The following is a 26,305-nucleotide window of genomic DNA, read 5'->3' as shown; positions in this document are numbered from 1 at the left end:
TGGATCACATCATCTCCCTTAGATTCTTCTCTAAAATTCACTTTATATATTTAGAGCTTTCCTTTGGGCTGATGTTTGAGCTATGATCTCCAGCCCTTCCAAGAATTTCATTTAAAGCTCTCCTGATCAGGCTTGCCATGTCCAGTAAAATGTCTTTGTAAAAAGTAGATTCTTTGCCAGAGGCTTAGTTAGCTGAAAGTTCCTGTATATATTATATAAATATAATGTATTTAATAAGTCAAAAACCAAGTGTTTACTTTGGCAAATTAAAAAAAATCAAACATTTACTTGGATGCTGAGTAGACTTTGAACACTCATGATAGGGAAACATAAAGTGAGTCACACTCACAAAAGCCAGGGACCAGTCTTAATTGTGAGCAAGACTGCAGCATGTTCAATTGGAGCAGGCTTGCTGACCTCATAGATGAAAATACTATTTAAGATCTGGTAACCAGATGTTCCACTAGAAAGTAGGCAGCTGCAAGCAGTGGTTTTCCAGGCCGCTTCAGCAGTTAGTTCAAACGATTCTAGCAGAAGATATGATTGCATTAGCTTTTCTCTTTGCCTTGCTCTGGGACAGAGCTCCTGGCTGGGGATTCAAGGATGGAGTTCTACATAACTCTATTTGGTTAGGTAAGATATTTTTCCTCTCTGTTTCCAATGATAAAAATTGAGTCTGCAGAAATAGCTACTTTTTTTATATACTGGTGCCAAAATTCTCACATACCATGGATGGAAGACAGCATCTTAAAATAATTTTAACCAAATAAGGGAATGATTGCACTGTTTGCCTTATTGTTCTTTTTTTTCTTTAAAAAAATACATTTGTGAAAAATAATGCTTCTGAAATGTGAGAAGTGATAGCATCGGAAAGTTGTACAGAAAGCCAGACCTTAAGAGGTAAGGCATGGGGGTGGGGTAATGAAGAGGACTAAGAAGAAACAGCTGTGCAAGATATATATTGGCCTTTGTTTTATACATATATGTAACTTTGGGATGGCCCATATAGAATGCATTTGGAAAACATGCACGGTGAAAGAAAAGTGTTTGCAGCATTTCAGAGCAATTGTACTTTTTGTATCCTATTACCCTTGTTCTTCTCATTTATTTTTCTACTTAACCATTTGTCTTTGTTATCTCTAACTCACTGCCATCCCACTGCTTATTCTCATACCCTGCTGTGGCCTTGCCTCTGTTTTGTAACAGCTGGGTTTTAGTTAGGAAGGCAAAGGACGCATAAACGTGCACAATATTTCAGTAATTGTCTCTCAGGGCAGAACAAAGTACAATGGGAAGGCAAGGACTAGACCCAGGGATGCGATCAATAGCGATAGCCTTCCAGGACATCTTGTTCCACCTTCACCTCCTATCAGCATGTGGGCAGGTTGTGATTATAAAGCACAGAGATCTTCTCTCTTTCAGGGGCTGCCTGCTGAACCATAACATCGAAGGATAGACCAAGGAATTGCATTATTTTACCAAACTCTTATTTTTTCAGACGACAGTTACAAATAAGTCAAAGGTGCGGTTATAAAGATTACAGAGCAGTTGAGTTTGGTGGCCTCCATGCTAGTGGGGATGGGAATCTGCTCCAGGATTTTTTTAAAAATTTTTTTTGAATATTAAAAACATACATCATTCCTTCATCAAATCATCACCATTATAAATGTAGGCAGGATACAGACTGCCCAAAAGGGCGGTCTGTCGCTGCCCTAGTTTGCTGCACAAAGGAGCCACAGTGGACAAACGGCGTGGCTCTCTCATGCAGAAAAAAAATCCCACAAAAAGCGGGTTCTTTTTGCGGTGCCGTTGTGACACCACAAGGCGCCAATGGCGCACTTGCAGCGTCATAAAGGCGCCAAGACGTGTGGACACTAGGCGTCCGTCATGTCAAAATGGCGGTGCCCATATGTACAGGGCGCCGCCATTTTGACGCCCTCATCATGTGCGAGGGGCGAGGAGGGTCTGAAAGCGCCACCCCTTGCACGTGACAACGGTGCCCCATAGGGCCCGTCTATCGAGCACCATAGTTACATCAGTTAGGCATTAAATCCCACTTATTTTGTAATATATACTAATTCTATTAATTTTTACATAGAACAGTATGCACTAATATCTGTAAGAGAGTTTGAGGGTAAAGACAAAGAAAGCAAAGCTAATTTTGTATATACAACTTTGCACCCATTATCTCCATTTTTCTTGTTAACTTCATTCCAACACTTTCCTCTTTTAATACCATCCTTCTAAGTTTCTTTCTCCTTTCCAAATTCTTCCAATCTCTCCTCTCTCATTCATCAGTGTTTATCACACAGAGGTTTTTGCAGCTCAGATCCGGGGTGACTCCTGGTTCAGCTATGCAAATTCACGTTATGACATGAATGTTTTATCACACCTGGTTGCCCTTCCGTTGCCCTTCCGAATTGAGGGGGAATCGAATTCAAGGCAAGTCACGTGATGCAGATTGAAGCAAAGCGGAGTGAGTGAAAATTGTATTACCACATCAGTGGAATTCAACGATTCAAATTGGCACCCTTGCACATGCTCAGTAGGGGTCTGAACACATCATGACCTTATACGTTTCTGGGGTGAAAAGGGGCGCAAGTTCTTGTTCCCTGTTTCGCGTAATTGCATGATTGTGCGGATATTTGCCTCATGAATATTTCTGTCTTCTTCATCCCCCTTTTTTATTTTCCCTTCTATTTCAGCAATTTCAACACACACATAGATAGATAGATAGATAGATAGATAGATAGATAGATAGATAATCTGCATATTCACATTCACTCACATACACACATATATATATTCCCAAAAATGAGTTGACCTGAAAGTGAAAGGACCACTGAAAGGAAATGGGGGGAAACTGCAGTGCTGCATCATGGGAAATTTGTAACCCAGGGGGGTTGCAGTGGTGTACCAGAGCAGAAGCAAAGTTGCATTCCACACCAGACCATTTCGGAGTAAAATCAAAGTGAGCTTGAAAGCGAATTCTGTGAATTCACTTTTTTCTGAATTCATCAAAATGAGGATTCACCTTGGATTCACTGCAGAAGCACCATGGAAGGAGCTCCCATAGAAAGGAATCACATCTGATAACATATTCATGTTATAATGTGAATTCGCATTGTTGGACCCGCAGTCACCCCGGAACTGAGCTGCAAAAAGCTGCAAAAACCTCCATGTGATAAACACCATCCTCATCCTTTCCCTATCTCCCTTCTCAGTTCCTTCCTTCCTTCTTTTCATCATCTCTTCAATCCTGAGTCGGACTTCTTACATAACTTTCCCTCCTTAGACTTAGAATCTGCTCCAGTTTTAATCCAAACTTTAAGCTATAAGTTTGAGTGCAAAGTGCTGAATCTATATGGAGTTAGTGTTCAACTTGGATTGTTTCTTTAAACCTTAGGCTAAAACCTACAGCAGATTTCCTACCCCTCTGATATAGAGGCCAACAGCCACTATTGTGATAAAGGCAAGACTTTAAAGGACAAGGGTAAAGACAAAACCTCCAGGGGTTTTGGACATCAATTTCCAGAAATCCAAGCCAACATCGTAAATGGAAAGGAGTGATAAGAGATGCAGTTTAAAATATCTCGAATAGATATAAAGCAGGCAGTGTGTATTTACAGGACAAGAGCCTTTTCTACATCATTAGTATTTTTTGTTGTTGTTGTGCCTTCAAGTCATTTCCGACTTATGGCGGCCCTAAGGCAAACCCATCATGGGGTTTGCTTGGCAAGATTTGCTCAGAGGAGGTTTGCCATTCCCTTCTTCTGAGGCTGACTGAATTTGACTTGCCCAAGGTCACCCAGTGGGTTTCATGGCCAAGCTGAGAATGAAACCCACTATTACAGAAAAGAAACTGATTCCTTGGTTCAACAAAGAGGAAGTGACGTTGATATTTGAGGTGCATGTAACTTTTTTAAAAAATTAATATCCTCCACATATTGAAGAAATGCACTGCAGAATCCTGGAGCCCTTCATGGCTGCATCCTGTGCAATCCTGGGTTTTGCAGTAAATGAAATGCAGGATTCAGGAGGGGGCTGTCAAGGTTGACTTATTTCCAAAGCTTGATCTACCTCCAGTGCTGTTCTTGCCACTCTCTGTCTCTCTCTCTCTCTGGGGCAGGAAGATTAACCTGGTGCGGACATCACCATTGAGGCACGCAGCATGCAGCCAGTCTGTTAAGCCCTTTTCTCTCTCTTTTGCTGTCCACACATGTTCAGTAACATATTCTGGAAGCAGCTGCTGCCTTGCGTGTTGTAGGCAGATACACATGGTTATGGGAGGATCATTACTAGTGAACTCTTGACCAGCCAGATATAAACATCAGTTATCTGAATTCTGGTTAGTAGTTTCAATTCTTCTTTTCTGCTCCATAGACCACTCTTTTCACTGTGTTGTACAGCCGATCTCTCTGGCCCAAAACACACTGCAGCAATGATCCAGTTTGAGACTGCTTTAACTGCCTTGGCTCAGTTCTAGGAAATCCTGGGAACTGTAGTTTGTTGTGGCATCAGAGCTGTCTCACAGAGAAAGCTAAATGTCTGACAAAACTACAGTTCCCAGAATTCCCCAGAACTGAGCCAGGGCAGCTAAAGTGGTCTCCAAGTGGATTATTTCTGTAGTGTGTTTTGGACCTCTGCTTCTGATTGCAGCATAGGTCCTAAGTGGGTTTTTACAACACCAGAAAAGGGCAAGTTTGGAGTAAAGAAATAACCAAAGGGCTGCTTAAACCAAGAATGGGCATTTTTGGTTCTCAGTAGCCCCACCTAGCATGGCCAATGGTAAGGGACTATGTGAGCAGTAATGCTTCACATCTGTTATTATTTAATGTTTATTTATATAGAACCATAAATTTGCATGGAACTTTACAGGCATCAACAAAACAGCATATAACCTGCCAATGGCGCACAATCTAAAAGTCATAAAATATAAACTATACAGAATTAAGCAAATTATGCAGTTAAAATGCAAACTGTAAAAACAAGTAATACATATTATCAAACGCATCTGAGGAAGTAGACTGAAGTCTACAAAAGCTCATGCTGCCAGTTTCTTTCTGTTAGTCTCAAAGGTGCTACAAGATCTCTCTATGTACATATTATCAAACATAAAATTATTAAAAAAATATTAAAATACAGTTCCAAATGCTTAGAGAACAAGAAAATCTTTAATTCAGATTTAAAACTAGTAAGAGAAGAGATAGACCCAGTACAGATGGGCAGGTTGCGGCGTCCTCATCGCAAACTAGGGCTAGATAAGGCCGGGCATTTAGATGCCCAGCAGCCCAAGTCCACGAGGACGCCGCCATCATGGCTTGCCGCCCTCCACACAGGTGGTGCCATGATGGTGCAAGTGTCGTGCAGTGTCCAAATGGCACTGCCAGGAAGTAACATAATTGGGGTGTGCGCACGCACCAATCACACCCCTTCCAGGAAGCTGCTTTAGGGAGGGAGCGCATCATTGCTGTGCCATTTGGTAGCTGCAGTAACAATGCAGGACTAAAAGGGACAGCATGGAGCTGCCCGTCTGTCTTTTAGAACCTTTTAGAACCAATTTAAACTGCAAGTAGGAATGAGGCTAAGGAGGGGGAACATGTCCCCAGTTCTGTAACCCTCAATACGTGGAAGGCAGCAGTCTAGAGCAGAGAGTCTCCACTACATCCATGAGCATTTAACACATGGATTTTTCATGATTTCTTCTCACTTGGAGAGACTCCACAGATAGTGGTGACTCTCTGCTTCAGACTCATCACTTTCTATTCATATTGGGTAACACAAATGAGAACTAGCACATTCTCCCTCCTTGGGTGTTGCACACACACACACACACACTTAATGCCTTAATAGGGCTATATAATAGTAGGCTACTGTCACACTGCAGAAAAAAAGCAGTTTAACACTGCTTTAACTTCCACAGCTCAATGCAATAAAGTTCAAGGATTTTTAGTTTGGTGGGGCACCTGAGCTCTCTGACAGAGAAGGCTAAATATCACACAAAACTATAGATCTCAGAATTCCACAGCATTGAGCCATGCCAGCTAAAGTGATGTCCAATTTGTATTAATTCTGCAGTGTAGATGCAGCTGTGGTCTCATTTTTGCTGAGTTCACATCAGCCATCAACATATGGTAACTCTATATGTGTTCTACATGAAACTGCTTATTCAATTTATTTCTGTACTATTCAGTGAAGAGGATTGTGTTACACTATTCCTTCCCCAAGAAAAAAGTCATATTAAGAGACATCCTGAGAGTTATTTTTGGCTCTGTTCCCTATGGTGCAAGTAACCATAGTCTCTATGGTGGACAAATGCTTTCTGGGAAAGCAGTGCGGTTGCCACTGAGAACACAAACGTTGCTGTTTCACTTGGTTAGCCACCCATGTGAAGCAATGCCCAAGTGGGTCAGGCCACACAGAGAAGTTTTCAGTTTGAGCCAGACTACTTTACATTGTTAGAGTGGACACAATCCAAATGCTTCACACTGATGGATTATCAGGTCACCCATTCAGTAGGGTATCAGCAAACAACCTCACCAAATGTTGACACAACTGTTGACAGGTCAGAAGTTGAGGGACGATATGTTTCATACCTCTAATAGGTGGTTAAACACAGCCTAGGAGTCAGGGAAGGAAAACTTGTGAATGAAGGAAGAACGTACAGTGTCAGAAATAGTGTGAAAGGTGAGGGAGACACTGAGGAATACAAAAGGAATCAGGAATGGGAATGGAAGAGGTGGGATACTTTGGCCACAGAAAGACATTGGTGAGTAATTTCTGAGCTTTGAAGCTGTAGCTAGCGCAGTGGGATGAAAGGAGGGAATGTACAGATGCTAAAAGCCCTTTAGTATCAGTTGTCAATGTTTGTTATAAGAGAGTAAAAGAGTTTTTTTTATTATTATTATTTTGCAAAATCTCACTAGACTTAGACCACCCACAGGTGCAGTTCAAAAAGACAAAGACTGTTTCTGTTTCTGTAGCAACTGCAAATTGTCCCTCCAAAGTATTTCAGTAACATCTTGACTGTTCTAAAATGGAGCTTAGACTGTGGGTTTTTGTTTATTTGGTTAAGACTGAGAATCCCACATTCCCCTTTTGACAATCTAACCACAGCGAGACAATCCTTCTGTAGTTTGAAATTTATACTTCTGATCTGATTCCCAGAGAGCTCACAGTGGTTGAGAAGAAGGGCAAAGAGGATGCTAAGGCCATGCCTGTCCTTAGGTCTGCCTGGAAACATTGGCATCTGGTCAGGAAGACTTTTGTCCTAATCCCTGAAGGATGAGAATTTTTTGTGGCTGTTCAATGATGAAGGAAGGCAGTTTCCACCTTGATTTTAAGAATCACTTTAACCGGCTCTTGCATATTGAGCCCAATGCAACACAAACACAAATTAAGCTTTGCCTTACTGTTGCTGTTGTTTTGGTTGTGTTGTTGTGTGTCCCCAAGTAATTTTTGACTTATGGTGACCCTAAGATGAACCTATCATAGGGTTTTCTTGGCAAGTTTCTTCAGGAGTGGGGGGGTTGCCATTGCCATCCTCCGAGGCTGAGAGAGTGTGACTTGCCCAAGTTCATCCAGTGGTTTTTATGTTCAAGGAGGGAATTGAACCCTGATTTCCAGGGTCATAATCCAACACTCAAACCACTATACCATGCTGGCTCTCACACTGGCCTTACTGTAGTTTTGTTTATAAATGCAGGCATGAACCTTCTTGCTGCAATGAATCAGTACTAAAAAGGTTTAGCTTGGATTGGTTCATACCCTGCATTTTTGTAATAATATCTGTTCACTTTCTGATGACAAATAACACACTTGGGTACAGGGAAATGCAGCAAAATAGCATTAAACAAACTTGAGTCTTGATCAGTTATGACTATATACTATTTATATCCTCATGGCTCAATAGCACACACACATTTTTTGCTCACACGCCATTATTGCTGTCCTTGCTCTCAGGATGGGAAAGCTTCTTTCTTCAGCACATTTTATTATCATGCAGCGCAGGAGGGGGAATTATGTTGCTCAGCTGCAATTGCCAGTATTCCCCACCATAAGGTTCTGCCACACTGCGGAATTAATGCAATTTGACATGGCTTTAACTGCCATGGCTTCATCCTATAGAATCCTGGGATTTGTAGTTTGTTGTGGACCAAAGCTCTCTGACAGAGAAGGCTAAATGTCTAACAGAACTACAACTCCCAGAATTTCATGGCACTGAACCATGGCAGTTAAAGTGGGGTCAAACTGTATTAATTCAGTTGTGTAGATGCAGCCTATGCTGGCTAGGACTTCTGGAATCTGGAGTTCACCAACCTCTGGAAGGACACATGATTTCTACATTTGGTGTAAAGAAATCTTTCCGAACCGGGTGCCCTCCACAAGTGTTAAACCACAACCTCCACCAATCACAACTTGCATGCTGGCAGTGGGCAGTGACAGTTACAGTCTCGCACACCTGGAAAGCACTGGGTTAGGGAAGTCAGAGCATTGGTGAAATGATATTTTTTCCCATAAGAAGCCCATAAGAAGTCAAGGTTGGTTTGTTTCACCCTGCTTCTCCCCACTTAATCTGGGTGGAGTTTATCTGCAATAAAAATGGCAAATGGGCACATATGCTACTGAATCTGGCAAAATGGGAGGATTGCACAGAGTCCCAAGCAGCAATCTCTCTGCCTGTAGCAAGAGAACAAAAGGAAGAGGAAGCACTGAAAAGGAGGTATGATGGTTTCAAAATGGGACTCAGCCAGAGGAAATTAAGCCTAGAGGAAAATATCTGCTCCCTGCCCCAACAATCATTAGCCTAAACCCAATGGCTAGACCCTGCTAGAGTAGGCCCACTAAATCAATGGCTAAACAACAAGCCAAAACTCATCTAACTTCCATTGATTCAGAAGCTTGACTTTAGTTGGAAGCAGCAAGTGGAATTTGGCCACTTGTTTTAGAAGTGTTCATACTATATTTACTTTGAGATATCTCTAAACCTTTGTTACTTGGCTGCTTCATTAATTGGATGTTTCCTACCACATCCAGTGAGTGCACGTTGCTTAATATCATTCACTGCAACCATGTAATGTATTGTAATTCACTTCGTTTGGATGGAGCTAAATAATGATTTCATTCTCCATGCTGTTCCAAGACAACAATCTGTCACTGATGGGTCTTTCCAGGAGGCACTCTTTGTCTCACGAGAGAACCACACACTGATTGATGATTGACTACTGCAGGTAGCCAAATGACATCACTTCAGCAAGTGCTTCTGTTGGGGAACTGCTCTTTAACAACAACTTTGTATCAAGTTGTAGTTGTTAAGTAAGCAGTGACTTCTGCATCAGCAATTGCAGATCCTTTGTTGATTTCAAAAAAGTCAGAGAGGACAAGGCTACCAGTGGCTACTAAACAGGCTGTGTGTGTGTGTGTGTGTGTGCACGCACGCGCGTGCACACACACGCACATGCACATGCATGCCTTAAGTACCCAAGGCAGTGTGCCCCTGTATACCAGTTGCTGGGAAACCCACACAGGTTAGTGCTGTTGAACTAATCCTGCTTATGGGGTTCCTCTGGTATGGACTAGATAGGTCTTTAGTCTGAATTAGCAACGCTCTTCTTATGTTCTTAAATTTCTAAAATCCCACTCCTACCATGATGTGATTTAAGTAATTCTTTAGAGGTAATGTGTTCCTTCTAGCTAATATTAATACATACACAACAAGAAAGTGGAGATGTATGCAAAGAAGGAAAATCCCTGATACGAGCTGATTTATCCAGCAGGCATAGGGAAATCACTGGTCACCATGACTAAATTACTAGTCATTTTAAGGGGTGTACTCCCATAAAAGACCTTTCCATCTACAAAGGTCCTATGTTCAACTTTGTTTTAGGTTTTCAGATCAGAGATAACATGGGTCAAATACATGTTTCTTAAAGTGGACTTCTGAATTTAAAATGTCTGTTTAAAATAACATGATATACAATCTTATTTAAACTATTTCTTCTAATATTTTCATACTCCCCTTTTCATGGCCTCCTAAGAATCTGCTCTAGTCTATAGCTGCTTAGCAAATACTCTTGGAACCTACAGTCTCATTTGAATACATTAGCTTTCTGTTTCCCTTTGCCAAGAAAAAAAGAATCACACCCACCAAGCTTATTGGAACACTCTGCTTTCATCGGCTCGTTGGCTTTCTATTACTAGGAACCCTTACTGAAGAACAGTTAGTGAAGTTGGAGGACTTTGAGAACATAGGGAAACATAACAGCCTCATCCTCTGCCAGAAAATTAAAAAAAAAAAGAGTGCCATCCAGTTTTGTGATGGTCTACAAGGAACTATTTCTGTTATTATGCAGGCTGAATTCATGGGGTATTTCAATGCTGTTAAAATTACTCGGTACTGACAAGCTATTTTTAAAGACTTGTACAGAATGAAAAATTGTGATTTCAAGCTACCATTTTTATCATTATTATGTGCTGCCATTCCCAATTGTGCATGCCCAAATATCCTAGTTTTTCCACTTGCAGTGCACTCTTTATTGGGAATAAGCCCCTTTAAATAGTTCAAGTCACCATGCATAAAACTGGGCTGTTATCCAAACTTTTGATAATCCTATTATGGGTATTCCCTGAACCATGCAGATAAAGGAAACTGCATTGAATTCCTCTTGAAATATCATGTCATGCCTTTGTATTTCTGTTTCCATTTACTTTTGTTTCTTTGTTTACTTTGTAATAATTGTGAGTCATAACCTTACAATGGGATGCTATGTAATAACCAGGGAACAACATAAGCTGTACAAGGTCACACTGTATTGAAAGGGATCTTGTAGCCTCTTTGGAGTTTATCACATGGGAGGAATTCCCCTTAATTTCGAATGAAAAGAAACTGGGGCGAGAACGCATTCACGTGAATTCGCATTGCATTCGAACTGACTTCCCATTGCCCAAAAATAGGTTGCCATCGCCTGAAATTGCATGTGGTATTCTATCACGCAATAACGTGAAACCCCATGATTGCCTTCGGACTGACTTCCCATTGCCCAAAAATAGGTTGCCATCGCCTGAAATGGAGTGTGGTAGTCTATCACGCAATAATGTGAAACCCCATGATTGCATTCGGATTGCCATTGGATTATACTTCCAATTTCCCTTGTCTGATAAACTCCTTTGAAACCACTGTGTGGAAGAAGTTGTATTAGTATTAGTAACAGTAATAGTACTAGTATTAGCCCTCTTTTTCCCCAAAACTGGGATTCAGAGCAGCTTACAATTTAGAAGTTGTAAATTGCTTACAATTTAGAAGTTGTAGCATAAGCTTTCATAGACTTAAGTCTGCTTCCTCAGATCCATCTTCCATCCTTCAGTAGCTGGTGGCTTTGATGCCAAAGGAGCAATGAATCCACTCCAGGATTTAGTCAAACTTGAAATGAACTGTCTAAAGTGGTAAACCATGGCCCCCAAACAGGTACAAATCCAGATTAAACCCCCAAATGTATTCACTATTCCACTGACATTGAAACCACCTAATGTATTCACTATCCCACTGACATAGAAACTACCTGTTAAAGGCCTACATGGCTTGGGCCCAACCTATTGGAAGGATCACCTACTTCCATACAATCCGCCCATGCTCTCAGGTCCTCTGGGAGTAGGGATGACATGTCCCGCCTGTAGGCAGGACAATCTCTGTTTGGGCGGTGCCGTCCCGGTTCTGGTCCGGTTTGGCGTCAAAACCGGGACGGCACCACCCGCGGCCACCTCCGCCCCCACGTGCGCCGCAGGGTCCTCCAAGGCCTCACTGAGGCCTGGGAGCGCTCTCTGCGGTCGCAGCTCCGGCCGCAGAGACGCTCCCTCCCAGGCCCCAGCGAGGCAATCGCGGGGTCCTTCAAGGCCTCCGCGAGGCCGGGGAGGAGGAGGAGGCCGCTTGGCACCGCAGCGATGGCTGCAATGACGGGCAGCCCCTGCGCCCCTTCCCGGCCTGAGAAGAGGCCGAGGCTTCCTCCCAAGCCGGGAAGGAAGAGGAGGCCGCTTGGCACCATGGCGATCGCTGCGATGCCAAACGGCCCCTGCACCCCTTCTCGGCCTGAGAGGAGGCCGAGGCTTCCTCCCAAGCCGGGAAGGAGGAGGAGGACAAGGTTTTAAAATGTAGGACCTTTAAAAAAAGGTGTCCTACATTTTCAAACCTTGTCCTACATTTGTCCCGGTTTGGAGGTCCTCAGGTATGGCAACCCTATCTGGGAGGAACTTACGGCAGCCTATAAAGACCAAATTGACTGCAACCTACCAAAGGGCTTTTTCTGCAACTGCTCCCAGCCTGTGGAATGGCCTGCTAGACGAGATCCATCAAATCACCAATCTAGATAGCTTCAAGAAAGCTGTTAAGATGGATCTCTTCCAGCAGGCCTTCCCAGAATAAATTACTCGGCCATGCAGCACCACCCCTCATATATCTGATGACTCTGCCCACCGTTATTGTTTTAATTGTTCATGTAATTTTAACCTTAAACTGTTTAATTCTTTTTTAAGGGGGGGGAGATATTTTGTATATATGATGTATTCTTTTAACATTGTCAGCCACTTTGATTGTTTTTACAAAAAGTGGGGTAGAAATAAAAGTTTTATTATATATTTATTTACTGCTTCCAGCTTGATTCTGCAGGGATGTAGAAGCTAGATGCTGATGAGAGTACACTCATCTCTCCACATTTGCAGCTTTAGAGTTTTGTGGATTTGATTATTCACTGATTTTATTAATATGTTCTCTCTAGGAATATCTAGGTCCTCCAGCGAAACTCTATGGTCAACTTTAACCAAGAGTCACACTGAAGGTCCTAGAGATTCCTAGAGGGAACACTTACTTAGGCCTCCAGTGAAATTATATGATCAATGTCTGGCAGAAGTTGATCACAGAATTGCACTGGAGGACCTAGAGGTGCCTTCTCAGTTTCTCAGGTGTTTTCTCAGGTAAAAATATAGTGTTTTTATTATTTGCGGTTTTTCCACATTCACAAGGATCCTATGCCCCTAACCCCAGCAAATGTGGAAGGACGAGTGTACTACTGTGGAGATAAATTTTTGTCTAGAATTTTGGGACTCAGGGACTCAGGGGCACTTGGGAGTCTCCTGGGGCCACGAAACAGAAACTGGAGGGCCACATGTGGCCCACAGGCCTGCCTTAGGCCATGCTGACTGAGGTTTCTGGGAGCCAAAATCCAAAACAGCTGGAAAGGTGAAGATTCTCTTTAAACTTTTAACTACTGAGCCCATACAGACAGGCCAAAATAAAGCTGCTTTGGGTCACTTCGGAGATATGCTGTTTAAATGATGCATGTGTTCTAAGGGGGCGTTCCCACTTGGCAGATAAAACTGATTATATTGGAGCGATTCTGATTCGGATTATGTTCCGGGAATAATTCAATTTTTTTCCATCATTTCCATTACCAAAAGGGGCAAATTACCTCGATTCATTTAGACCCTGTTTTCATTCCTATTTATTTTAAATCGCTTTATTTTAAAGCGAATTAACTTGCTCCCCATTCTCATTTGTGTCCACAAGCTGTCAATCAAGTGTGTAGGCTTCAGACGTCACAAGTCTTGGTTTTTTTTTTGGTTTTTTTTTGGGGGGGGGGGTCAGCCAAATCAGCTGCATCCAAGGCTCTTCTGTTGTGTCTCCCCAGACTAGAAGGAGGCTTGGCAAATCGGATCAAGGAGGAGAAGGCAGTGGGCTTCATTATTGGGGAGAGAATCTTTGGGGAAGAGAGAAGATAAGGCTCAATCCCCCCCCCTCAGATCCCTGGGCGTCCAGGCTCTCCATTCCCCAAAATCACTTTGCCTCCCCCATTGCTTCCTGGGCTGTCTGGGGGGCGATCAAGCAGGCATATACTGCAAAGCCCATTCCATAGTTCCTCTGGAAGGAGCCTCCTTTCCCAAAATCACTTTGCCTCCCCCTTTGCTCCTTGGGCTGTTTGGAGGACAATCAAGCAGGGATGTCCTGCAAAGCCCATCCCATAATTCCTCTGGAAGGAGCCTCCTTTTCCCAAAATCGCTTTGCCTCCCCCATTGCTCCCTGGGCTGTCTGAGGGGTGATCAAGCAGGGATGTCCTGCAAAGCCCATCTGCTGCTCAGGCGCTCAGGCAGTGGTGAAAAAAGAAAAAAGAATAGTTTAAAATGGTGTTCACTGTCTCTCCTCACACATCAGTCTATGAATGAGGAGCAGAGGGGAGGTTGCAATCCACCGGGGGAAAGTCTATGCGAATTGAAGAAAATGGTGCTGGCAATGCAGAAAGAGAACAAGGAGGGTGACACCCCCAAGCCAGCCCCTTGAGTGCTTCTCCTCCCATCTCCAGGTTCCCGAATCAGACTCCCTTTCATTCCCATTCGGATACACAAATCGTACCCCGCTTTCAAAAAATAACTCACGTTATAACCTACTATTTTTTTTAAACCGAATTATAGGCTGATAATCCGGTTTAAACATTTTAATTCGATTCTAATTTGAGATGCTGTGGGAACAAATGAGGGGTAATGTAGATTAAATTCGAGCTTCAGTGGGAACGATGCACCATAAATTCGGATCATGGCCCACTTTATAGCTAAGTGGGAATGACCCCTAAGAGGCTAGAAGCCGCACCAAAGCCACACTCCAGTCCTAAGGACTGGAGCACGGCTTTGGTGCAGCTTCTGGTCTCTTAAGATGTGTGTAACATTTAAACAGCATATCTCCGAAGTGACCCAAAGCAGCTTTATTTTGACCTGTCTGTAAGGGTCCTACTGTTTCTGTTTTAATGTGTAGTTTTATTTAAATTATTTGTGAAGGGGGGAGGGTTAGGGGGTTGGGGGAATGTTTTGATAATTTGTTTGTATAATTTGTATAATTTGATTCCTGCTGTTACCTGCCTTGAGGAGGGATACAAATTATTATTATTATTATTATTATTATTATTATTGGGGTATTTTAAAACAATTTAAAAATGCTACTGATAGATAGAGATGAATCTGTGTTCAGCCTTGACAAAATCCAAGGGATGCCATTGTCTCCAGGGTGCTGGTGCCCATGAAAAATGGAAAGTCAATGGAAGTCCTCAAAAATGTGGTTACTTTAAAATATATGTATGTATGTATATAACTCACTGTTGCCTTGGCTTTGACTTCACAGAGCGAGCAGCAGGAGTATACCACAGAGAAGGAAGAATGGGGAAGTATCAGCTCACATACGCAGAGGCAAAAGCAGTGTGCGAATATGAAGGAGGACACCTGGCCACATACCAGCAGCTGGAGGCTGCAAGAAAAATAGGTATGAGCACAAAGGATATGGAATTGCTGTTGGGGAGTGTGCAATTCTCCTGTATACCATAATGTTAGAGGCTATAGAGGCTCAAGCGGGATATTATTATTATTATTATTATTATTATTATTATTATTATTATAGCTGCTGTGTATGTAGATCTATGTTGGGCAAAGTATGGCCCATGGGCTACATGTGATCCCTCAGGGCTTTTAGGCTGCCGCCACACTGAAGAAATAAAGCAGTCTGACACCACTTTAACTTCCATGGCTCAATGCTATGGAATTCTGGGATTTATTTTTGGAGGGCTCGCAGAGCTCTCTGACAAGGAAGGCTAAATGTCTCACAAAACTATAAGTCCCAGAATTCCATGTCACTGAGTCATGTCAGTTAAAACAATGCCAAACTACTTTATTTCTGCAGTGTGCCAGAGACCCTAGTGGCCTCCCTGCAGGGGTAAAAAAAATATTTTGCTCTAGAATGCCCCTAAGTGTGCTCTAGGGAAATTTGGAAATTTGGAAAAATTAAAATTCTCTTGCATGGCATGAGAATAGAGGCTATAGTTCCATGGTAAAGTATCTGCAGTGCATGTAGAAGATCCCAGATTCTTGATATCACCAAAGTAGAGTTAGGAAAGACTCCTCCTTAGAGACTGCTAGTCAGTTTGCCTTGCCTATTGTACATAAACACACACACAGTTACTGTACATTAGGATCACTTAGAGCAGAATCCCATTCTTTCTTAAGTCAAGCTTCATTGTTTACTGCAGACATACTGCTGCAATCCAGCACTGAAAGTCTGTCTGTCTGTCTGTCTCCAGCCCTCTTTCACCTTGCTGTAAAAACAAAACAAAAACCTTCCAGCTAAATAATAGATAAGAACAGGAGACTGGGCTTGCTTCCTGTGAAAAGATTTTGTAAAAAGGAGTTCCTTTGCCAAAGGCTAAGGAGTTTATCAGACAAGGGAAATTGGAAGTATAATCCAATGGCAATCCAAACACAATCATGGGGTTTAATGTTATTGCATGATAGACTACCACACACAATTTCGGCCAATGGAAAGTCAGTCTGAACACAATCATGGGGTTTCACGTTATTGTGTGAGAGATGATCACACGCAATTTTGGGCAATGGCAAGCTATTTTTGGGAAATGGGAAGTCAGTTCGAACACAATTTGAATTCACGTAAATTCGCTGAACTAGCGAATTCACGTGAATGCGTTCTGACCCCACTTTCTTTTCATTCGAAATTAAGAGGAATTCCTCCCATGTGATAAACTCATGTGTTAACTGAGCTATACTTGTAGCTTGAATACATTGCTACAAAAAGAACAATGGAAATGAAAATGAAAACATACAAAACCCAAACTTTATAGTCCTGAATTCCCATGGCTTCTAATTATTGTTACCAAAAAATAGGTAAAATATTTTTAAATTTTAAAAAAATATTTTAAAATAGTTAAAAGTGCTGTGCATTTTAGTACTTTTTGCTCTTTGGTTCTCACTCAGTATAAGGCAGTTTCCAGTATACCTGAGATGTTCACTGAAACTAGAATTTGAGAAGACAATGGGACTGCAGTGGTGACAGTCCTCAATAGATTCATACAAAAAACTCTTGAGCATTGCAGGGAGTTCAACGATTGATTTCATTTTCTGTTCATCCATCTGTTTTCTTTTCTAGTAGCTCTCCCACATACAAACTATTCTATTTGTTCACAGAAATGTACTTACAAGAAGTTCTGAGAAAATGTTACCCAATAAAAATAAAATAAAAATGTATTCAGACAACTTGAGTCATAATAATGCCTATTGTATGAGGGCTGCTGTCCTACACATTGCACTTAGCAGCAAGTCCTTGTTAACTCTGTCCAAACAAATATGCTATTGGCAAGCTGTAAAATCTATTATAGGCCCACATTTTTCAACACCTCTGATCTGCAGGTTGATCTCTAAATTGGAATCAGGGAATATAAACAACTTCTGTACAATGTGCACAATCCTATTACACAAGAGCAGTCCTAGAAAGGTGCAATTTATTGATAAAGCAACCAAACAAAATGATAAACAGTATTTGATAAATGAGTGGAGGGTATGATAAACAGACCAAATTCACACTTTTGACTCTTTTGCTAACTCCTCTACATAGAAGGTTATCAATCTAAGTTATAATGCAGGTTCCCAAAGCTGAGGACACATTTGGGGCTTCTCAGCTTATCCTTAATAGGTATAGATACTTATTGTGTTGTGCTTGCCATGAAATACTTCCTAAACATACAAGAGTATTTCAGCATGTACTACAATGGATGAAGTAATTTTAAGTAAGGTAGCTGCATGAAACTAATGGGAACCTATCCTTCCTATAGACCTATCACAGGTTCTCTTTGCACTAGTATGATTAGTGATATTGGTCTCATCTACACTGGCCAGAATACTGTGAACTGCTCCCAGTGTATTCTAGTCCCAGATCTGCTCCAGCTTCCCTCCATTAATTTTGCACTCTGTAGTGGCACAAGTGCCCCCACTGTTGGAATCTCTGCAACTGGCACAGGTCACTCCCTCTGAGGTCAGAAACAAGGCACCCAGCATCAATCACGTGGCTGTGATCTCAGAGCAGTGACATCAGGTGACTGCAAGGACACGTGTAGACAGCCACCTGGAGTCACTATGGAGTGTTCCTGGTTTTTTGCAAAATTGGGACAGAAAGTGAGTTATTTTCAACAATTTAAGACTGGTATGATATGGATTTGGTGCAGAACTGGCCAAGACAGTGAAGACAGTCCACACTCCAATAGAGGATTTGGCCCTCCATCTTGAAGCCAGGTCACTGTGCACACAGGGTGAGACCATTCTATTTGGCCCATGTAAACAAGGCTATTGACATGAAAGAAACATAAAGGTAAAGTAAAGGTAGTCCCTTGACATGAATGTCTAGTCATAACCAACTGTAGGGGGTGGTGCTCATCTCTGAAGAGCCAGCTTTGTCCGAAGACGACTCCAGTGGTCATGTGGCCAACATGATTGCACCAAACACTATTACCTTCCCACTGAAGTGGTATCTATTTATCTACTTGCATTTGCATGCTTTACAACTGCTAGGTTGGCAGAAGCTGGGACTAATGACAGGAGCTCACCCCATCATGAAGCACTCAGGCCTCGAACTGCCAACCTCCCGATCTTCCAGTTATCAGAATTTGCATCTTTACCATGAAGCCACCACATCTCTTGTGAAAGGAACATGTTGAAACCTAAATATGGCGTTTTCAGAAGCACCATTCAGGATTCAGTAGGCAAGGCAAAAAAAAAAAAAAATCAATAGCTAGAGCAATATTTACAGTAACAATCTTCTCTTGGGTATTGTCAAAATTACTTTTCAATGATACATTGAAAAAATGGTTTTACCTTTCAACAGCCAGAGATATAGGTGCTCATGAGGAATAGTCATGTATGACCCAAAATATGGTGTTTATATACCAAATAAGCTGACCCATTTTCTGTCAGTAGTATTATGTGAATCCACAGTGAAAACCAGAATTCAGTGTCTTCCATGGGTTGGACATTTTTGAATGCCGGTGCTAAAGACTGTAGTTGCTGAGATTTGAGTAAGTGTCATTTATTATTTGTAAGTGAAAACAGTACTTTTTCTTGTAAAAAAACATGAGATGGCACATTTTAAGAATCATAAACCATGCATATGGAAATGATTTTGCTAGCCAGCCTAATTTAATTTAAAATAATTGGACTTCTATTATTGTTTTGGCAACAACAATGAAAGGTTATTAATCTGTAGCACAATGTATCTTTCTTGTGACAGTACAAAGTTGTCACAACACTGCCATTTATCCCCCAGGGTTCCATATGTGTGCTGCTGGCTGGTTAGCTAAGGGAAGAGTTGGCTATCCCATTGTGAAACCTGGAAGCAACTGTGGCTTTGGAAAGACAGGGATTGTGGACTACGGCTTTCGACTCAACCGCAGCGAGAAATGGGATGCGTACTGTTATAATCCCAATGGTACGTGAACAACAAATATATTTCACCATGTGTCATATTTGTGATAGACTTCTAAACATTTCCTTGCAGAAATTCTAGTGCTGGTTCTAATGACTTCTTTCGATTAGATGCAATTAGACATTATGTACAATAAAGGACACTGTAATAGTCCAGCACCTTTCCCCTCTATTGTTGAGGCTGTTTTATTTTAAAAATGGAAAGAGGAAGAAATAAGCCTAGCTTACACGTTCTTCATTTCTCAGGTTGGTAGAGCTTTCCTTCCAAAGCTTAGAAATGCCATTTTTAACTACACCTCTCAAACCTCCAGTCAGTATTCTTGCAGCCATGGTGGTTGGGAGATTGAAAGGTTTGTAATTCAACAAGAAGCTATTTCTCAAGGTTCAGGACACAACACATGACACTACACAATTAATCCTCCACCATGTGGAGATGACCTTATCACCCATAATCTCATGTCAAGTATAACAATATAACTGTACCTATCACACAGTGGCTAGCTAAAGGTCAGCCACCTGAAAAATAAGTAAGTCTAGGATTTAAAACCCCAATAAACAAACCTAGTAAGCAAGGTCTTGAACTTCTGCATTCAATAGTGCCAACAGAATTTGCATCATGAATGGACTGTTTCACCATTTCCTTTCTGTATCAACAGCTCAGGGCAGAACCCACAGGGCCAATTTCCCTTTCAGTGGCAAAGCACAAGAGAGCTTTGCAGTCTTTGTGAACATCTGTGCCTTAGCCAGCTTTCTCCTTGAGAAGGAACTGTCAAGAAAACAGCTGCTAACACAGGCAGGGCTAGTCCCCAGGCAGCATGAAGGAAGGTCTCAGAGTCCCAGCGTGTCAAAGCATGCTAGGTTCTTTCTGCCACGTTCTTGCTTTCTGCAGGCAGCAGAGCCAAATCTAAGGCTGCTGACAAGTCCCTGTGGTTGATGTTCAGGAAAGTCCATCTGGCTAGCCAATTCAGCTTGCCTTCTCAGCTTTCCTTGTTAATTGCTTCTGTTATCTGGCCCTAGCTTGAGTCACCAGAAGTCAAAGAAGTGGTTCAGGCTATGACATTGGGGGCAGAAGCCAAACAAACAAACAAAACAGCAAGGAGAATCAGCAATCTGGAAAAAATAAATTATCAGGGAGAAGGCTTTATAATTCTGTTGCATATGCTTTTGACATTCATGGATAACAAGACCAAACAGTGTCCACTTTTAGGAATTATTTGTGGTCTGGGTTTAAAGAATGAGTGCAAGATTCTTGTACTGCAATGTATAAAGTGAAGAAAATAGAGGCTGTTGTTCTTAATGACTATGTAAGATGTTGGGCTTTTAGATATGTAAACAACACAGTCTTAAAACTGTCTGACTTGTATTTTCTTTTTGTCTATGGATGCTCCATAGTGCACTATATACTGCAACAATCAATATCGCATCTAGGAAACATATCTGTTTGGAATTACAACTCCCAGACAGATTATTACCTTCAGGTTTTTTAAAATTACAAGTGGTATCTGCAATGTTGACTGGGGGATTTTGGAAGTTGTCCAAAAAAGTAACCTTCAAGTTGCCTGTAAACTTATGGTGACCTCATGAATAGTCAAAGGTGGTTTAGCTAATGCCGTCCTCTGAAATACAGCTTACATCACCTGGTATTTGTCAGCAGTTTCCCATCCAAATACTGTTTAGGGCTAACACTGCTTAGCTTCCAAGATCAGAGGGGATCTGGTACCATTAAGGCATTTAAGCCCTTGCCAGGCTCTGGCCAGTATTAAAAACTACATTATTTTCTGGAAGCAAGAAGGTTCATTTCTCTCTCCCTCCCTCCTTTCCTCTTCCTCTCTCTCGCTTTTTCCATTCATGATGTAAACTATATCACTGCAACCAAGTTCACTTGTTTTGTATACACAGCACTACAATGCCTTTCATTCTCTGAAAAGTACTGCTGGAAGTGCTGGAAGGAACCATACTACACTGTAAACAATGAAAACGCAATATGCACAGCTGTATCTCTAGCCACGAAAGCAGCTGAGTAAGCTTTCAGGGTGGAGGGCTCTCACAGATGTTGAACTTGTCAGGGAAAATAGGAGAGGCCACATATTGTTCTTAAATTTAGTCAGCCTCTCTCTTCACCTCCTGTTTGAGCTGTATCCCCTGAGAGGCCAGAAAAATCTTTTCCAAATGTATTGTTCGGGGCGGTGAGTGGTACACTTAAATCATCGCTTATTCTTATTGGTTTACATGTGTTCCTCCCATTTTAAAGACATTTATTCATTCTTTGAGGGTGGCAACTGTTCATTTGAAGACAACATTGCTAATTTCTGAAGTGGTGCAGGAGAATCTCACATAGTTTTCATCATCTCAAACTGACCATAAATAGTTCTATCAATGCTGAATGGAAAGATAATCTTTCCAGTGCCCTGGTATTGGTCAACTTTCCAGCAAGGTGAAGTTAGCTCAAGTATGTTCATTGCTTCTCTGTTTCACCTTCTTCCTAGATATGACATGGGAAATTCTGTGAAATGTAAAATGTGGTTCCTAATCCTCAGGAAAAATGGGTGTTTTTTTATAGTCAACAGCCAATAAAGTAGCTATTTCAACCCTGGGGAGCAGAATTTGAAGCGGTGGCAAATGCTTAGTTATAGTCAGCCCTCCATATTCACAGATTCTTCATCCATGGCTTGAAAATACTCCAAAAAAGATATAAATTCCAAAGAATCAAATTTTGATATTTTATATAAGAGACACGCGCTTGCTTCAGCAGCACATATACTAAAATTGACATGATATAAGAGACACCATTTTACTACACCATTGTATTTAATGGGATTTAAGCATCCACGGATTTTGTTATCCATGGGGGGTCTGGGAACCAAACCCAAGTGGATAAAGAGCCCATTGTATTTGGGGTTTTGTTTTTTGTTTTTTTTGCTATTTTATGAAAGGATGCAAAGAACTGCTTGCATGAAGTTTTCTGCTGCAGGAGCTAGAATAATTTACTCAACTTTGTATACTATGCAGCTGCACTTTGATAGGTTACTTAAATGACTATTTGAGCTCCTGCAGGCAGCAAAGTATCTTGGGCTGCCCTTGGTAGACAGCTCTGCATTTGCTAACAGTTCTTTGGAGGACAGCAAGCACTAACTAGATGTAAAATGCCAGCACAGCAGAGAAATTCATGAGGCACCATATTGTGAATGGAATGCCCTTGCTATGGGAGCAATCTTTGAATGCAAAGAAGGGACAATAAAGAGAACACTAGGTTTCTTATTGTCATGCTGTGCCTGCTGGAGGAGATGTATCATGATGCTAGCTGGAAGGAAAGAAGGAAAGAAGGAAACCTCCACTCACATACACAAAACAACGGAATGCATTTATTATTATAGTATTGCAATTCTGCATGCAACAAAAAGCAGGAGAAGCACAGCATCACCCTTAGGGTGTAAAAAGTCTGGAAATGCAGAGGGGAGGGATTCATTTTCCGAACTTGCATAGTGGACAGAAATTGGTAAATATCAGGGCTTTGAAATTTTACTCTCATTTGTTTTATAATTAATAATATTAATAATAAAATTTTATTTATATACTGCTATTCCAAATTCCAAATTCGATCACAGCGGTGTACAACTAAAGTGATACAATATAACATTTAACAAACAAGTATCACCAACAACATGTTAAAACATCCCAATGCAATTTAAAAAACTATAAAACATACAACCTCTTAAAACACACACACAAAAACTACAACACCTATGATTTCTTAGCTAACATATTCACTCTCTATGCTGGCTGGGGATTCTTGTAGTTGTAGTTCCCCCAAAGTAATTTGTCCATACTAGCATCATAGTTGACACAGACAGAGTAGCAGGTCTAATGTGACTTATCAGATTTGTGCAGCAGATCAGCACACTGACTGGAATACTTTCATCAGGGAAAGCTTCATTTTCCTGCCAGTGCAAACAGGCATCACAGGAGACAGTGTACTCAACTTAGAGGAGGGCAAGTGGTCCTCAGCCCTTTTATCCACAGCTGTCAGGTTCCTTTAATTTTACTTTCTGCCCGAATACTCTGAGCAAGACCAGCCATGTGTTAACTAGCCATCATTTTAATCTCTCACAATGCCCTCAGTGATTAACTTTGGGACATTGGGAGAAATGTAGAAGAGAGAAATGTAAAAACAGGATTGGCTGGTTAAAACCAGGTTGGTTTTAAACTAAATGACATTTAAAAAACAACAACACACCTTTGTTGTATCTCTTGAAGTCATTTCTGACTTATGACACTAAGGTGAACCTATCACAGGGTTTTCTTGACAGGTTTCTTCAGAGGGGCTTTACCATTGCCATCCCCAAGGCTGAGAGTATGACTTGCCCAAGGTCACTCAGTGGGTTTATATGGCTGAGTTGGGATTCGAACCGTTATCTCCAGAGTTAGAAAAGGGAATGTCCTTTTCCCATCCTTATGGCACAATCATGAAAAGACTTTCATACAGCGTCACACTTATCCTGTCATTGTCCCTTCACTGAAGTGGCATTGTCCTGTCATTTTGTATTAACAGGGGTTTGCATTAACACAATTCCACTTCAATGGCAGGATAATGACAAGATAACTGCAAGGTATGAAATGCTTTCATTCAATCACGATAAGGACAGGAGAATGACTTTTGTGTTTATAATACACTTTTAGTGGGAACCTGACTCCATTCCATTTCTCTCTAGGAAAAGACTGTGGTGGCATCTTCACAGATTCAAAACACGTCTTTAAAACTCCTGGATATCCAAATGAGTACGAAGATGATCAAATCTGTTACTGGCATATAAGAGTAAAATATGGCCAGCGGATTCAAATACAGTTTCTCGACTTTGACCTTGAAGATGACACGTCCTGCATGGCTGATTATTTAGAAATATATGACAGTTATGATGATGTCAATGGCTTTGTGGGCAGGTAACTTTTTAAAAAACAAACATTTTCATCTCTTTCACACTGACAGGATCATAAAAACAACAACCAGAATGGGGGAAAGGCCATGCCAATTATTTATTTGCAATTTTGAAAAATCCCACCCAGTCTCAGAGGTTTTGAGCAATAACATGTTTACACACATACACACAGCCAAACTAATAAGTGTTAATAACCACACAGTTAACCTTTTTCCAACTCCTCCTATCCACTCCTTTGTCTTTCACCCATGGGAACACCTTCCTTTTACCCAATCCAGGCATTGTTCCCAATCCATGACTCCATAAGAAGGATGTTGCAATCCGCAGTCAACCTCCTCCCAATTCTGAACTCTGCAGTCCCTCCAAATATTAGAATGGACAAAAGACTTGTCCCAGTCATTTCTGCTGTCTTCTCTTTCATACATATAAGAGTCTTAAGGACATTCCAGTTTTATATGAAATAAATGTTTATGGACTGCAGTCTAGTTTATCTAGTGGTACTTACATGATGATCCCCTAACCCATATTCCATAGTCCTCACTACCCTAATACTTTCTTAAATGCAACCCACCTCAGTAATGCAGTTAATATATCATTGTGTTTTGGCTTCCTAATATTTGACCAAGAATTTCTTTTTATCACACTTTTCAGGTACTGTGGAGATGAACTTCCAGATGATGTCATTAGCACAGGTAATACTACACACACACACACTGAACAAAACAGTATCATTTCCCACTCAGTCTCATCAGCCCTACATAAAGGCATTAGATATCCAGAGATATTACTTACAAAGACAAAATTATTAATTGCTAGAGACATAATTTAAATTAATTAAGATCACATAATCACGTAATAACACTTCGTCCACTATTTCCTACCATGTTTCACATGTTGAATAGTATCTATTATCTTCACTACTGTCTGTGAGAACACTTGAAAGAAAATCATAATGCAGTGGAAAAACTGAAAAGAAATATTCAAATGAAATAACCTCTCTCTCTCTCTCTCTCTCCTGCTCCTTCCTATTTCTCATTCTAGGAAATGTCATGACTCTAAAATTTTTGTCTGATGCTTCAGTAACAGCAGGAGGCTTTCAGATTAAATATATAGCTTTAGATCCACCCAGAAAGAATACAACTACCCAAGACAATACAAATTATTTAGTTGGAAGATTTGGCATTGCATAAAAAAGAACAGTGAGGAAGGTATTGGCCCTGGATGTCTATTAAAGGAATATTCTCCCACACTCCAACACCTCAAGCTGAAGTTTCTGTCTTCTCCGTGGATCTTTGTCTTCATGATCTCTTGGTTATCTTCCGACATCTTGTCACTGATTTTCATATGTACCTTCAGTATGAAGATTTCCACCATGTTATAGTTCTTCCTTTGACTTCTTCTACTGCTCCACCCACCACTACAAAATCTGCCTCTTTGATATGTTTGTATGGGGAGTTACAAGTGCCTATGTAAATAAGACAGCTTCCTGCTCCAGAATTGCTGTGTATGCCAAACTAAAGTGTATGCCGTTAAAGTTTCCCTGAGCCAGAAAGTTACAAAGAAAGCTTTACTCATAGATTCTATAACTGTACTGCATTTGATGTATTATTAAGATTTTCAGACAATATATATTTTTAAAAACTGGAAAACAATTCCTTTCTTTTACCAGGTAATTTGTTTCCAAATTCAGTATATGACAACAAGACGAAAATTCCTGACTCAATTTGCAGGCTTATAAATTCCTTTGAAAGTAACAGAATGCCCCTTAATTCAGACCACAGGCTGATTTCGCTGATTATGTGAAACAATAAAACATCTGATAAAAGCCTTTGCTGACTGTTAGTAAATCTGTGGATTGGCCACCACAAACTACAATGGTGTAGTCACCTTGGATGGATATCAGGAGAAAACAGGCTTCTCACTAGAGTTCTCAGACCTTTCGACTCTCTCCCCAATTTCTGGGTTTCGAGCCCCATCTCCAGTCTTCTGTTCAAACTGATGGAACTCTGGTAGTTATGCAAGGCTACAGGAGCACTGGGGACAAGCAACTGGTAGCAGCACTAGGAAAAATTTAGTGAGGGTGA

The 26,305-nt window shown here is 41.1% G+C and overlaps 1 protein-coding gene across 1 annotated transcript; it reads left to right on the top strand.

Annotated features, from left to right (window-relative positions):
- The first annotated feature begins 521 nt into the window (after positions 1 to 521).
- TNFAIP6 (TNF alpha induced protein 6) lies at positions 522 to 25,997 on the top strand. Its single transcript, XM_089523314.1, has 6 exons — positions 522 to 633; positions 15,155 to 15,292; positions 19,130 to 19,291; positions 23,997 to 24,225; positions 24,873 to 24,913; positions 25,263 to 25,997. The coding sequence occupies exons 1-6, from the start codon at positions 540 to 542 to the stop codon at positions 25,409 to 25,411; spliced, it is 813 nt and encodes a 270-aa protein (XP_089379440.1). The 5' UTR covers positions 522 to 539; the 3' UTR covers positions 25,412 to 25,997.
- Positions 25,998 to 26,305: the final 308 nt, after the last annotated feature.

Source organism: Sceloporus occidentalis, unplaced genomic scaffold (assembly GCF_023333645.1).
Source record: "Sceloporus occidentalis isolate IW3139 unplaced genomic scaffold, rSceOcc1.0.p SCAF_4, whole genome shotgun sequence".
In the NCBI taxonomy this organism is placed as follows: Eukaryota; Metazoa; Chordata; class Lepidosauria; order Squamata; family Phrynosomatidae; genus Sceloporus; species Sceloporus occidentalis.
The sequence above is the reverse complement of the archived record's forward strand: the minus strand, read 5'-3'. Positions and strand labels throughout refer to the sequence as shown.

Bases quoted from the DNA above. Each gene is read 5' to 3' on its own strand.
- TNFAIP6 (XM_089523314.1), top strand. From the start codon at position 540: ATGATTGCATTAGCTTTTCTCTTTGCCTTGCTCTGGGACAGAGCTCCT. The intron at 24,226-24,872 runs GTAACTTTTTAA...CACACTTTTCAG, and splicing joins GTCAATGGCTTTGTGGGCAG to GTACTGTGGAGATGAACTTC. The intron at 24,914-25,262 runs GTAATACTACAC...TTCTCATTCTAG, and splicing joins AGATGATGTCATTAGCACAG to GAAATGTCATGACTCTAAAA.